A 15,797-nucleotide genomic window follows, 5' to 3' on the forward strand; every position below is an offset into this window, starting at 1 on the left:
AACCCCACCGTCTAGCTGTGGGGCCTCGGAACCCTCCTGCCTCCAGGCGTGTCCCCTGGCCTGGCCACTCCCTAGGCCTTGTCTAGCAAAGCAGAAGACGTGGCCACCCCACAAGCCGAGGACAGCAGTCAGGACCCTCCACACGAAGCTCTGGTGTGACGCTCATGGCTGGATCCCACAACACCAAGAAGAGAACAGCTGGCCTCTAGCTTGATGTGGAGGAGGCCGGACCCCAGAGGACACAGCCGACTCCATCACACAAGCCAGGACCACGCACTCCGCCTGGAAGGACTAGCTGAGAAAGTATGAACCACAGAACCGGGCAGTGCTGGGGGATGGCTCGTCATCTGTTAAACTGTGCGGCAGGTTCTGGAACGAATGCCACAGTTTTCTTCAAGGGCAGGTGGTTCGTATTTATGCCTTTGTTGCCTCTGTTCTGGTAAAACTACATTTACAGATGCAGCTGATAGGCCACACTTTGGCCATTTCCTGAAGGTGTGAAAAGTTCACAATAAAGTTTATCAAAGGAAAATGTGAGAGGGACTTCCCTGATGGTTTGGTGGCTAAGACTGTACACTCCCAATGCAGGTGTCCTGGGTTCAATCCTTGGTCAGGGAACAGATCCCACATGCCGCAGCTAAGACCTGGCACAGCCTTGAAGAGTAAATAGAAGAAATGCGAGAAAAGTTCTAAAAAGAATAATGAAGGAAGACGAGCTGCACTCGGTGGTGAACATTATAAAGCTACAGTCAGTAATGATGCGAAGCAGACAGATCAGTAGAAAAAGGCCAGGACTCCAGAAGGAGCTCCACATACACATTCATACCTCACACACACAGATGGCACTTCCCCACAGGCAAGGACATGGGCGTCTCACCAAACCACGTGGGGACAACTGAGGATCCTCATGGAAAGAGAAAGTCTTTATAGCAAAATAAATTCCAGTTGTATCGAAGATATAAGGAAAATACTGGAGTCTGAGGACCAGATTTAATGTTTTTATAAAGTTTCATAATGAGGAATGATTGTCTTAGAATGAATAAAACATCTAAAAGTCTTGAAAAATTATTTTGACTATACCTGAATAAAAAATTTCCAAGTGGCGAAAGATACAAATTTAGTCAAACGGCACAGAAGAATCTGCAGCTCTTCACAGACAGTGGTTGGTTTTTGTTGCTATATAAAGAAAAATACTGAGACCATCAGAGAAACAGGCCAATGCAAAGGATAATGTACCAAAGGGAAATAAAGATGATTACGAATGTGTGAAGAGACGCCCTCCTTACCCACAATGTGACATTGCCGGTTGGAACCATAAACTTACTGTTTCTCACCAGCAGCTTGCAAAGACAGGACGTCAGGTCCCACTGGAGAAGGGTCACTGGTGGGGGTGTAAACTGGCTCAGCCTCCAGGGATGGAATGGCTGGTCTCATGGCTGATGGCGGGCATGCTCGTTGACCAGCACCTTTCAAACATTTCTGCCAAGCGTGTAGCCACTTGAGCAAAATTATGCATATATAAAGATATGTAGCGTTATTTCTAACAGCAAAGAGTAAAAATGGCCTAAAGCTACATCAGTAAGTATTGGGTTGGCCAAAAAGGTCTGCAGGGTGCTACATTCTGTACATTTTCTGTAAGATAATAATAGATAATATCTGGATTAATAAATGTATGAAACATCTGTATAATTGAGTGGGATGCAGATATTTTTAGGACAAGGGACGTGATTCCCTCAGAAGCTCCTCTAGCCAGCAGTGAAGGAGGCGTTCCTGCCGGCACAAGGAACCCTGGACCTGAGCCCCTAGAAACACGTTACCCCACAAGCCAGTTTCGGCAACAAACAGGTCGCAAGAAAGCGAGGGAGACAGAGGTTACCTCGGGTCTGCATTCCAGCACACAAGCATGAAAAGGTAAAACACACCTACAGGGCAGATTTCAACACTGATGGGATATCTGGAAATTTGGGGTGAGATAGTGGTGTTTGGGTAGTTTTTTTTTTTTTTTTTTTTTAAGCTTTTAATTTTTTTAGGAAACAATGAAGAAACAAGGCTAGAATCTGCCTTGATCGCAGGTTGGGGGAGTTGGGGCTCAGGACAGCAGTTGGGGCTCAATGCTTTGGCCGAATGTGCTGGAAAGAAAGCTCCCTTCATGGTGAAGGCGAGCACAACAGGGTTAGGTGGCGCCAGGGGGTTTATGTGGAATTAACTCCAAGATATACCATTAGGTGAAAAAGCAAAATACAGAATAAGTATGTACAACATGCTGATGTTGGTTTAAAACACACACACACACACACACACACACACGCAGTGCAGGGGGTAAGGGGTTGATCCCTGGTTGAGGAAGAGCCTGCACACCATGTGGTGTGGTGTGTCCAAAAATAAAAATCACTTACACGTCTGTGTTTGTGTTTCTGCCTCTGGACCCTCCAAAGGCACAGAGCAGGTGGCGGGACGGGAACGGTGCTCCCTCCCCACCCAACGTCTGCTCCCCAGGGAGGGTTTGCATGGGTGGGGTGTCTGCTTCCTGGCTATTTTGGGTCCCTGAGAAGTAGACCCTTAAGAGAACCCATCTTCTTTGAAAAGTTAGGTATTGTCTGTGTATAGTTTTAAGTTTTCACGTTACAACTGCTCCTTGCAACCCCATCATCATTCATCCAGTGTCCCTGGCAACTTGGTACATCGCTTATCTTGGTCTCTCAGGAAACTGCTTTCAAACCAGGAAACCCAGGACCAGGTGGGTGAGGGCCACAGGAGCAGCGAGTCCGTCCCTGTGTCAGGCCCCAGATGGCCATGCCCCTGACCCAGCACCCGCACCCCGTGGAGCCCCTGCTTCTGGTAGACACACTCCATGATTAGGTCATGCATGACTGTGACGGGCATCTTGCTACAGACCCAGCCCCTTGTTGGCTTTCACAGAACAAGCTGCCGTCATGGGGGGAGTGGGGGCGGGTGGCAAACAGCCAGCAAAGCACTGAGGCCCTTGGCCAACATCCTTGAGCTCTGACTGCTGCCAGTGGCCACGAGTCTGGAAGCAAACCTGCCGCACGTGAGCCTCCCGACGAGAGCGCGTCCCCGGCAGGCTCCACCGCTCTCACCTGGAGCTGAGGCCCACCTGTGGTGCCCGGGCCTCTGACCCACAGAAACGTGAGGTAATAGTAAATGTGTGTTGTTTGAGGCTAAGTTTGTAGCTTGCTGTATAGCGTTAGTTTAATAACAGGTTCAACCTGGCAAACAGTCTGAAGAAAACCTCAGGGTGACAGGTTGGGACTGGAGCCATCTGGCCACCTGGCCCCAGGACCGTCACTGCACGGCCACCAGCAAAAGCATGAAACTGGCCCCTGCTGACCCCACACACAAACATCAACTCAAAATGGGTCCAAGACCTAAATGAAGGGGCAGAAATCATAAAACTCTTAGAAGAAAGCACACGGGTAAATCTTCATGACCCCAGATTGGGTGCTGTTTTCTTAGCTGTGACACCAAACAGGAGCAGTCAAATTTAAAATAGATAAAATGGGGACATCCCTGGTGGTCTAGTGGTTGAGAAATTGCCTTCCAAAGCAGGGGATCTGAGTTCAGTTCCTAGTTGGGGAACTAAGGTCATGGGGCGACTAAGCCTGCCTGCTGCAACTGTTGAGCCCAGGTGCCACCACGAGAGATCCACCGGCTACAGGCAAGACCGAACCCAGCCAAAAATAAATAGCATTCTTTAAGATTTGATAAAATGGACTTTGTCAAAGTTAAGCACTTCTGTGCACCAAAGGACACCATTAAGAGAGTGAAAAGACAGCTCACGGGGCAGGAAAAAACTTTTGCTGTAGCATCTGATCAGGGACTTGAATCCAGAACTATAGAGAACTCTCAAGACTCGATTAAAAGACAACTTGATCGGAAAATGGGCAAAGGACTTGAACAGACAGTTAGTTCCCCAGAGGAGACAGAGAAATGTCTAACAAGCCCATGAAAAGATGCTCTGAGTCCTCAGTTGTCAGACACAAATCAAAACCACCATGACAGCCATGTCACCCACCAGGACAACTGTGATGAACACCCACGTCACGAGGTGGGTGAGGATGTGAGAAACTGGGACCTCTGGGTGACGGGTGGAGCGTAAGTTGCCCCAAGACCAGCGATTCCACCGCAGGTCTGTGTCTGAGAGAACTGAAAACACACCCCACGGAAATCAGACCTGAACGTTCACGTGGCCGTGTTCAGACTGACAGAGCCTGTTGTGCCCCTGAAGCTCTGTCCTGGTCCGCGTGTTCAGCTCACCCGTGGTGCAAAGTCACCGACAGCAGTAGGAACCTCACCTCTACGGCCTCGCAGCTTCTGTGGGGCTGGAGCCCAGGGCTGGGCCCGGCCACACGGGACCAGCTGGTGCTCTGAGGCCACTCCCTGCGCCAGGCTCCTGGGCTCAGCCTGTCCTCACGCCCACTCTCCCAACAGTTGGGTGACTTCACCACAGCGGTGCTTTGAGTGATGAGAAGAATAGGGATGCCCAGCCTGTGCTCCAGCCCCGCACGGGACCCCCAGTCTGACCAACACGCTTCAACGCCCCCCATGTCAGCTCAAGCCCCGCGGGAGCACAGCCTCAGGGAAGCAACATTCCCCATCAGCGTGGGCTGCCCTGGCCGGTCTGGGGGACCCCGGGACCACACAGTAAACTGCACTTAGAAGCTGTGAGTGCGCTGCAGTGCAGGAGGAGGCACAGGAGGAGGCCTGGGATCTTAAAACCAGTCACCAGCGAAGGGCTCTCCTTTCTCCGGTGCCCTCCATGGGCTTGTCCACTGCTTACATGCGGAGCGGGCCACCTTTGCTGTGAAAGTGTGTGGGGCCCATGGGCTCCCTGAGCCCAAGACTCAGCGAGTGTCTGCACTTGAGGTGAGGGTGAGAGGCGGGTCCTGCCCGCTTCCCTGCTGCTGCTGCCTAACTGTTGAATGAACACTGCCTCCCTTCTGCAAAAGCTGCTGCCTCCAGGAAGGCCTCTGGCCTGGCACCCTGGTTACTGAAGTTCCAACCTCAGAGGCTGGAAGCAGCCGCCTGTGTGCACATCTGTGCACCGTGCCACGTCCCCAGGGCACAGCACGGGGCCCTGCTCACTCACCCACCACTGCCCTCCCCCCCCCAGGGACACTTTGGGGCAGCCCCGTCCTACACGAGCCCACAGGACTGGCCCCACAGTCCAGGTGGGTTAAGGACACTTTACACCTGCATCTGTGACTATCTTTCTGACCACAAGGAGGAAGTTCCAAAATGGGGGGACACTAGAACTGTTCATCATGAGAAAAGCTGATAAATGTACTGTGTTAAAAGTAAGTTTTTCTGGGAATAACCTGTGAAAAGACAAGTCACAACTTGTCTTGTTCAGAGAAAATGTGCTGAACACCAGTCAACCAAGGGCCAGCGCCCCTCGATGCCAGGCTCCCAGAAACCAAGGAGAAGAGATGGGCAGGCCAGCTGGCTGAGGGCTCCAAAGCCAAGAGAAGGTTGCCATCACCAGAGCCCACCAGCGGGCTTCATGATGCAAACTCGCACACCAGGAATGAGACCCCCACGAGGAGAGGGTAGTTCAAGGACCCAGCTCGTACCCTCCCTGCAGGACCCCAGTGTCCAGTCTGGAGCTGAGAAACAAGCACCTGTCCCATGCGGCCGCAAATAGGAAAGGTGAGAGTGTGATAGAGAAAACCGCCAGGACGCTGGTCACCCAGTGGGTGCACGCACGCAGGGCCACATGGGTGCAGCTGGGCAGCCTCGTGGGAAATGCAGCCTGCTTATGGGGCACCGCTGCCTCCCCGACACCCCGGGCCTGGCTGGAGGTGGCCCTGTTGTTCCCGTCCCCGGCCCCATGCAGGCCACCCTCCTGCCCCCACCCCCAGAGCAGCGGTTGCCACCTGCCATCCTAGCCCATGCCCTCCTGGTGGACACGCCATGCTACCTGACCCTGGGGCTGTCCTAGCCACATGTGGGAGGAGAGCTGTTACTCACCAGCTTCACGCAGATGACAAAGGGTGGCTGTGCAGCTCGAAAGTGCAGGACTGGGATCCGGGGCTTGGGCCTTTCCTGAGAGGAGAGGAGGGTCATGGGCTGCCCCGTGTTGCTCCCTGCTCCCCCACAGCTGCCCTGTTCACAGTTTGACGCCCTCAGATGGGCACCAGGGCCACAGCCGGACCCAGGACTGGACCTGCTCCCCAAAACCCCAGCCCAGCCATCAACAGCTGCCCCAGGACTCCCGAGGCAGGCAGTGGACAGACCCAGGCCTGTGAATGGCATCTTCAGTGGGGCTGGGGGCAGCGGGGGGCAGGCACAGGGGCCCTCTGGGGTCCTAGAGACTCCGGGAGCCTGGGGGCTGCCTCTCCAAGCCTGGCAGCTGTCTGGGCTCAGATGGCCTTTCCCCAGGAGGAAGGTTCTGGGTAGTGTCTACTCAAAAGGCCTGGGATGGCACCCAGTGGTGGGCCAGGTGTGGTGTGAGTGAGTCCCGGGCGGGGGTGTAGGGGGGCCCGCACCTGAGAGCCCTCGTAGCAGTAGAAGCCCTTTCTGATCTTGTTCTCGTCCACGTCGCAGAAGGCAGCCACCTGGGAAGGACACAGGACACAGCCTCGGGCAGCGGGGGCAGTGCTGCCTGACGGGCAGGGCTGGGGCGGGGCGGGGCGGGCGTGGTGCAGGGGCGGGCCCCCACCTTGCGCTGTGAGCCCGCCGTCAGGCTGCGGTAGAGCCGGCGGCCCTGCCGGCCGGCGTTCCAGATGGTGAAGGTCGCCCAGTGGGGCAGGGCCTGCTCTTCCAGAAAGCGGACGCGGTGGTCCCAGATGGTGGTCCTGCCGGGGTGAGGGGTGGGTGAGGGGTGTGAGCCAGGAGGGCAGGGCCTGTGATGCCCCAGGCCTTCCTCCCCGACCCAGAGCCCGCCCACAAGTCCCCCTGGTCTGGGTTGAGGCTTGGGGGGAGCGGCAGCGCTCCAGCTGTTGGCTGAGTGACTGAACCCAGGAGCCTGGAAGACAAGGTCACGTTCCTTGCTCCACATGGACCCTCAGACATGCCCAGCTCATGTCCACGTGCTCAGGAAATGTGGGGGATACCAGGCACAGGAGTCCAAGGGAGACCTGGCTGCCCTGGTGTCCAGCACCTGCCACTTTCAGAAACAATGAGGCAGAATGTGCCACCAATATCACATTTTTAAAGAGAGAAAGTATACTGTTTAGAGGACATCACACGTGGTCAAAGTATAAAGAAATGGGTCCTGTGGCAAATAAACTTCCCGCTTGGGACACCAGGAAATGGAACCTGGGAGATGCAGGAGATTTGGGGAAATGGGTGACTTCATCTTAAAGACGATTCCTCCATGCCTCTGGCTGTTGGAAGTATTTCATATGAAACTGTTAAGTGATATAAATGTTGATCATTCTCAATTTAAAATGTAAAGGACAAGATTCAGGGAGTCTCTCATAGGGCTTTTGGGGAAAGACTTTGAAGGAATTCAATTATTGACAAGCCTGAAGGTGTAATTAGCGCTCACTGCTCTGTGAGGTTTTGCTGCTCAAAGACTTTAATCCGACACAGAAACTAACATGAGATCACCTCTTTTACACTGTGGGTGGCAAAGCCTCACGCTGCGAAAAGAGAAGAGTCCCGGCATAAAAGACTTATCGCATGAGAACAGGAGGAGGGTGTATGTGGCACGAGCCATCTGGCTGGATAGCTGCCCCCAGGCACACGGCCACCACCAGGGTCGCCACAGACCCGCCTCCACATCACCTGCTTCACAGCAGCTCAAATGAGGACACACGCACGTGAACCTTCAGGAGACAGTGGAAGAGACCCCAGAGGCCCAGGCATTTCTTAGCCCTGCAGAGCATCTAAGGTGTCCAAGCACTTCTCAGCTCTGCAGAAGACTTGTGTCCAGAAAAACTGTCTTTGCATTTTATTCACCCAGTGTTTCCAACTCCATTTTATGGATGGTGGGAACGTGGTTACTTCCCTGAGGTATACCTGCCAGACAGTTTGATAATTTTTAATGAGATCCACATAGAATAAGAACAAGGAGCTTAGGTGTACATACAAGTCAGGTGGTTATGACAAACATGTATCCAGGTAACCCCCACCCCTATCAAGAGGTGGGGCACCTCCATCACCCCAGAAAGTTTCTGGTACCTCCGTCCCCTGAGAAGAGCAGTCTTGTTTTTGTCCCTGTGGACTAGTTCTGCCTGTTGCAAAAGTATGTGTGCTTTTGTATCCGGTTTCTCTTACTAATCATATACATACATATACATATACATATATATATATATATATATTTTTTTTTTTTTTACATTAATCCTGGTCTGGCAAGTATCAGTTGTTTGTTCTCCTGCTGAGCAGTGCTCCGTTATAGCGGTGCTTATCGATCACCTGCTGACCGGCATCTGGGTTGCTCCCGATCTTGGCTGCTAATAGAGAAATGTTGAGCAATTCATTCATTTCTCATGGATAAACACCTAGACATGGAATTGCTGGGTCATGGGGCAGGTATTAATAAATAAAATAAGGTTTAACAACTTTCGAGAGAGGATGCACCGTGTTTACACTCCCAAGAACAATGAATGTGTGTCTGGTGGTCCACGTTCTCCCCATGATTTGGAATTTCAGACATTACTTTTAACCCTTCCAGTGGGTGTGCAGAGGTTAGTTTTCATTTCTCTGATAATAGTGATGAAACCTTTTTCATGGGCTAATTGGCCATTTATATATTATTTGTGAAGTGTCATGTCCATTCAAGAATTTTGCTTATTTTTATTAGATTTTATTTTTTGGTGGTAGAGGTTCTTAACATATTCTCTATACTTGTCCTCCGTGAGATACATAAATTATGAGTATTTTCTCCCAGTCTGCGGTTTGTCTACTTATTTCCCTAATGGTGTCTTTTTAGGAGCAAAAAGTTTTTAACTCTGAAGTTCGATTCGTCAAGTTTTAAATGGCTGAAGAGTCGGCGTCCTAGCAAATGTTTGCCTATCCCAAAGCTGTGAAGATATTCCCTGATGTTTTCTTCTAGAAGCTTTATCATTTAACTGCTTCTATTTTTACATCTAAGCCATCTAGAATTAATTCTTCAATAAGGGGGTGAGTTCTTTTTTCCATATGCATATCCATTTGTTCAAAATATTTTTCTTTTTCCATTGAATGCCTTTGGAGACTTTGTTGAAAATCAGTAGTGAGTCTATTTCTGGACTCTCTGCTCTGCTTCACTGATAGGTATTTCTGCATTTATGCTACTAATACATTTTCCTGATTGGTGTAGCTTCAGAGTGAGTCTTAAAATCAGGCACAATGGATCCTCAAATTTTGCTCTTTTCAAGATTATTTAGGCCAGTCTGGGTCCTCTGATTTTTTTGTGAATTTTAAAATCAGATGATCGGTTTCTACAAAGAAGCCAGCTGGGACTTTTACAGGGATTGCACTGAATCTACAGATCAATTTGGGCAGAACTGATGTTAACAATACTGAGTCTTGGGATTTCCCTCATGGTTCAGTGGTTAAGGATCTGAGGCAGGGACACAGGTTCAACCCCTGGTGTGGGAAGATTCCACAGGCCGCGGGGCAACCAAGCCTGTGCACCGCTACTGGGCCTGAGCTCTCGACAGTGCAGACTGCAGCTCCTGAGTCCTGCGTGTCCTAGACCCCGTGCTCTGCAAGGAGAAGCCTGTGCATGGCGACTAGAGAGCAGCCCCCACCCGCCACAGCTAGATAAAGCCTGCATGCAGCAACCGAGACCCAGCACAGCCAAAAATAAAGTGTAAAAAAAAACCAATAATGAATCTTCCAATCCATGAACGTGGTATCTCTCTCCATCGATCTATCGTATAGGTTTTAATTTCCCTCAGCATTTTTTGGAATGGATTTTAGCAGCTAGAGCTATACTTTGTTACACTTACTTAAAAATATTTTATCATTGATGTCACTGTACATTTTTTAAACTGCATTTTTTTTTCAATTGTTTTATTCCAAGTCTATAAATTTGTATCCTGGAAAACTGACTATATTATTGGTTTTGATTTCCTATGAGACACAATCATGCCGTCTATTGATACAAGCATTAGGAAGTGGAAGGAAGACGGCATCATTTGTATCTTTTCTCCTCCTGATCTTACTGCACTGACTTGCCTTACTATGTTGAATAGAAGTAGTGAGAGGAACAATCAGGAGATCGCTTCCTCCTGATCTTAGAAGGGAATGCTTTCTGTCTTTAATTATTAAATATAAGGTTAGTTATAGGTTTGTGTAGATACTATCAGACTGAGAAAGTTTCCTTCTATTTCTAGTTTGCTGAGATTTTTTTTAAAAACCATAAAGGGATATTGAATTTTGTTAAATGTTTTTTCTGCATCTATTGGGCTGTGTGTGATTTTTATCCTTTATTCTGTTACTGTAGCAAATCATACTGATTTTGGAGAGTTAAACCAGACTTGTATTCATGATGTATTATCCTTTCATATATATTTCTGAATTTGACTTGGCAATATTTTGTGAATGATTTTTTGCACCTATTCTCATAAGGGATATTGGTCTGTAATTTTATTTTCCTGTAATATTCTTGTAGCATTTTAAACTTCAGAGTCATGCTGGTCTTAGGGAGTAAGTGTGAAGCTCCTCCCTCCCAACACCCAATAGATCTTTCTCCTCTTCTATTTCCTAAAAGAATTCATGTAAGGTTAGTATTAGTCTCCCTTACATTTTTGATAGGATATATCAGTAAAGCCATCTGGCTTGGCTTTTCTTTATGAAAAGTTTTAAAATTACAAATCTAATTTTAATTATTATTTATACTTTAAGTATCTCTTGGATCTGTAGCGATGTCCTCTCTTTAATTCTCAGTATACTGGCAATCTGTATTCTCTTAAAAATCAATCTTGTGAGAGGTTTTTCAGTTGCACTGATTTTATTTCAAACCAATTCCTGGTTTTACTCATTTTTTTCCTATTGATAGTCCATTTTCAATTTTACCTTCTTTATTCCTTTTCTTCTATTTGAGTTTACTTTGCTGTTAGTTTTGTAACTTTTAAACGTGGAGACTTAGATAATTGCTGAGTTTTTTCTTTAATAACATAAGCTTTTAAAGCCATAAAATTTTACTGTAAACTCTACTTTAGCTAAATCCCACAAACTTTTACATACTGTTTTGTCATTAGTTAAAATTTCCCCCTAGTATCCTTGTGATTTTTTTCCCTTGGTTGCTTAATTTCCAAATATTTTGGATATTCAAGATGTCTTAATGATTTCTAATTTATAAAACATACCCAGTATTTCAATCATTTGAAATGTATTCAGACTTGCTTATTGGCCCAAAGTAATATCTATCTTGTACTTTAAAAGTATGTATATTCTGGAGTTCAGTGTTCCTTGTAGATTCCCTGGTGGCTCAGATGGTAAAGCGTCTTCCTGCAATACAGAAGACCCGGGTTTGATCTCGGGGTCGGGAAGATCCCCTGGAAAAGGAAATGGCAACCCACTCCAGTATTCTTGCCTGGAAAATCCCATGGACAGAGGAGCCTGGCAGGCTACAGTCTATGGGGTCACAAAGAGTCAGACATGACTGAGCAATTTCACTTTCTTTCTATCAGTTCAGCCGCTCAGTCGTGTCCGACTCTTTGCAACCCCATGAACTGCAGCACGCCAGGCCTCCCTGTCCATCACCAACTCCCGGAGTTCACTCAAACTCACGTCCATCGAGTCGGTGATGCCATCCAGCCATCTCATCCTCTGTCATCCCCTTCTCCTCCTGCCCCCAATCCCTCTCAGCATTAGAGTCTTTTCCAGTGAGTCAACTCTTTGCATGAGGTGGCCAAAGTACTGGAGTTTCAGCTTTAGCATCATTCCTTCCAAAGAACACCCAGGACTGATCTCCTTCAGAATGGACTGGTTGGATCTCCTTGCAGTCCAAGGGACTCTCAAGAGTCTTCTCCAACACCACAGTTCAAAAGCATCAATTCTTTGGCACTCAGCTTTCTTCACAGTCCAATTCTCACATCCATACATGGCCACTGGAAAAACCATAGCCTTGACTAGATGGACCTTTGTTGGCAAAATAATGTCTCTGCTTTTGAATATGCTATCTAGGTTGGTCATAACTTTCCTTCCAAGGAGTAAGCGTCTTTTAATTTCATGGCTGCAATCACCATCTGTAGTGATTTTGGAGCCCAAAAATATAAAGTCTGACACTGTTTCCCCATCTATTTCCCATGAAGTGATGGGACCAGATGCCATGATCTTCATTTTCTGAATGGTGAGCTTTAAACCAACTTTTTCACTCTCCTCTTTCACTTTCATCAAGAGGCTTTTTAGTTCTTCTTCAGTTTCTGCCATAAGGGTGGTGTCATCTGCATATCTGAGGTTATTGATATTTCTCCCAGCAATCTTGATTCTAGCTTTCTTTCTATAGTGTTCCTTAAATGTCTAATGTTGGCTAATTAACAGTGTTCTCAAATCTTCTGATCCTCACAGACCTCCCAACTTCTATCAATTACTGAGATACAAATATTAAAATTTTCAACTGTAACTATGGGTTTGTCTACTTCTCCCTTTATTTCTACCAGTTTTTGCCTGTGTACTTTGAAACTCTGTGATTGGGGATATACACACTTAGGACTCTTATGTCCCCCAGACCTTCACCCCATGCGTGCAGATCGCACTCACACTGAGTCGAGTTCATGACAATAAACTCCCTATGACGCTTCACTAGAGCTACTATATCAAAATTCAGATCTATCAAAAGACAAGAGAAATCAAGCTCTTTTGCTTAAAGCTGGAAAACAAAGAAGCTAAGCTTCAGTAAGGAATAGCGCCCATGCAAAAGTTCAAGGATCTCCCAAATGAATATGAATACTGCAATCTGCGATCCCCCCACAACACATTCTCCAATCAGCATCACGCCCGCTGTGACAGTGGACAGGAGACCTCTCTGGACAGCAGCTGAGTGGCCATGCCTTCCAACGAGTCTCATACCCTCTGGGGGAGAAGAGAGTCTCCTCTCTGTCCAGAAACTCAAATGCATGTCTTTGCATCACGCTCTTTCCACTCAGAAGATGCCCTGATCACAGACCTGTTTCAGGGCTCCACTCCTCTCTTTCCCCAAGTAAGCAGCATCACAGGAGCACCGAGGGTCTCCACACTTGTGGTGGTTTGAAACAAAACACTCGCACACACCTGCACAAACATACATGTGCACATGCACAGAGTTCAAACTAAAGAAAGAAAAACACACAGCTCCCTCGTCTTCACCCAGCCTGCACTTTGGGCACCTCCCCTGCCCTACCCCTGGCAGTCGATCTCCAGCTTTGGAACCTGGGAGGCCATGAGCCATGACAAGGAGGGGGCCAACCTTTGCGATGGCCCACGTAGGGGATGACCCAACCTCTGCCCCAGCCGGCCTCCCCTTGGTGGGCAGAGAAGGAAGAGGACGCCCCCAGCCCACCTGTCATCACATCAGTGGTGGGCTGGGCTCATTCTGAGTCCTTTCAGCTCAAATCAAGTGAGAACAAGACCCGCAGACAACATCCACATGTGAATTGTGTGTGTGTCTAGTTGCTCAGTTGTGTCCAGTCTTTGGACTGTAGCCTGCCAGGCTCCTCTGCCCATGGAATTTTTCACGCAAGAACACTGCTGTGGGTTGCCATGCCCCCTGCAGGGGATCTTGCTGACCCAGGGAATCGAACCCACGTCTCCTGTGTCTCCTGCATTGCAGGCAGATTCTTTACCCACTGAGCCACGGTCCAGTGGTTAAGAATCTGCCTGCCAATGCAGGGGACACGGGTTTGATCCTTAGTCCAGAAAATACAATCCCATGTGCTATGGGGCAACTAAGCCCCGTATCACAATTACTGAGCTCATGCTCTAGAGACCTTGAGCCACAACTACTGAAGTCCAAGCGCCCAGAGCCTGCGCTCTGCAATAAGGGAAGCCACCACAATGAGGAGCAACTAGAGAGCAGGCCCTGCTCGCTGCAACTAGAGATAGCCTGTGCAGCAACAAAGACCCAAAGCAACTGAAATAAATAATAAAAAGTGAGAGCAGACATTTAGCCTTGATCCTGAGGAAAACGCTGGTCCACAGACTGGGGACAACCTCCCTCCTGGGAGGCTGTGGGCCCTGGTGTCAGCCACACTCCCAGGTCCCCACCTTGGGGCAGAGACCTGACTGGGTCCCCCCCACCCCGCCCGGTCTGGACCCCAGGACCACGTACTCGAGGACGGAGTGTGTGGCCGCGCCGGGGTGGTAGCGGTAGAGGAGGAGGCTCTGGTCCACACGGATGACCCCGCCGCCCTTCCTCAGGTGCTCGTAGAAGAACAGCAGGTCCTCAGGGACACCCTGCAGGATGAAGAAACATGTGTCCACTCAGAACAGAGCCTTGGTTCAGGCAACGGGAGATGGAGGTCGGCCCGGGGCCCCCACACTTGAGCCCAGCCTGACCGGTGAGGCCTCAGCTGGAAAAGAACACATCCAGCTGCCCCCAGCTCATGGCCAGAGCTCGGCAAACGTGACCTTAAGAGGTGGCTCTGGGACAAGAAGGTGCCCAAGGAGTAGACCTAAGCCCCGTAGTCACTCTCACTTACGGCCTCCAACTGGACCCCGGACCCCACTGCCCCCTCCCTGTTGACGGGCACGCTGCTCCGAGGGTCTGCAGGGTCCCACGGGGTCCTCCTGTCCTGTGAGAACCCAGGCCTCCCACCCTCTTCTGGAGAAGGGCCCAGATCAGGGCTGGCTGGCGGGGCTGCAGCTGCCCTGCTGGTCAGTCTGGGGCTGGGGGGCCTCAGTCCTGACGGGGATAACAATCGCAGCTCCTTCACTTCCTTGAGTTCAAGGTGAAAACCAAGAAAGCAGAGGGTCTGGACAGGAGGTCACCCAGGGCGTGACTGGTGAGCAGAGCCCAGCGACAGCCGGGCAAGCTGCCAGGACCCCTGCTCCGGGCAGAGGCTGGTTTCCCCACAGTGAAGAGGCTGCTGTGCGCCGGCCCCAGCCTGTTCTGCCTCTTCAGCCCAAGCTCAGGTCAGGGCAGCGCCAGCACCACAGTGGGGCTGACTGTTCCCGGTAGAGCCACTCTTGCTCACCCAGCTCATCCACCCCAAGGGGAAGGCGGCATGGCTGGCCTCTGAGGTCTCGACGCCCTGGTAAAGCCCCGTGGCCATTACCCTTGGGGAGAGAGGGGACTCCTGGCCACTTTTGGCCAGCTTCTTGGCCCAAGTGTATCCCCGGACTGGGCCCTATGCACCCAGCCTCTGGGGTCTGTGATCACCCGGCCATGAATTCTGCCACCTCCTGGCTCAGGACTGAGAGCCACCGTGTGGGCAGCCCACTGGGCTCACTCCTGAGCTGCCACACTGAGCCCCGCATCGGTCCCCACACAGAGCCACCCCTGCCCAGGAAATCGCTGCCAGGGGGTCTCAACACACGGGAGACTGACGGGGCAGCAGGCTGCACAGGAAAGCGACTCAGGAGCCGGCGAACAGCCTCACTTCCAGCGTCAGCTGCTGAGTCATTCCGTGACTTGATGGACCACTGTGGTGACTGAAGTGTTTTCACAAAGACCACACAAGTCATGAAAGGATTTATACCAAAATGTTAAAAGTCAGCTTTCACAATCGTGCCTGCACGCACACTGCAACTAGAGAGGAGCACCCACTAGCCGCACCCGGAGAAAGCCAGCAAGCGGCAATGAAGACCCAGTGCAGCCAAATTAAGAAAAAATGTTTGCAGCTCAGCTAAAAGTCGTCCACGGTTAAAGAAAGACAAAAGGACCCCACACAAAAGTTCAGAGCAGATGTGTGGTGATGGGC

The 15,797-nt window shown here is 49.9% G+C and overlaps 1 protein-coding gene across 3 annotated transcripts in view; it reads right to left on the reverse strand.

Moving 5' to 3' along the window:
• B3GNTL1 (UDP-GlcNAc:betaGal beta-1,3-N-acetylglucosaminyltransferase like 1) overlaps window positions 1-15,797 on the reverse strand; it is a 104,816-nt gene that overhangs the window by 3,329 nt on the left and 85,690 nt on the right. For all 3 annotated transcript variants that reach the window (XM_055575478.1, XM_055575477.1, XM_055575476.1), the window contains 4 exons: window positions 14,207-14,331; window positions 6,680-6,815; window positions 6,507-6,575; window positions 5,989-6,063 (listed from right to left, as the gene is read on the reverse strand). In XM_055575478.1, the coding sequence (XP_055431453.1) occupies window positions 5,989-6,063; window positions 6,507-6,575; window positions 6,680-6,815; window positions 14,207-14,331 (405 nt within the window). The remainder of the gene's footprint in view (window positions 1-5,988; window positions 6,064-6,506; window positions 6,576-6,679; window positions 6,816-14,206; window positions 14,332-15,797) is intronic.

Source organism: Bubalus kerabau, chromosome 4, assembly GCF_029407905.1.
Source record: "Bubalus kerabau isolate K-KA32 ecotype Philippines breed swamp buffalo chromosome 4, PCC_UOA_SB_1v2, whole genome shotgun sequence".
NCBI lineage: Eukaryota > Metazoa > Chordata > Mammalia > Artiodactyla > Bovidae > Bubalus > Bubalus kerabau.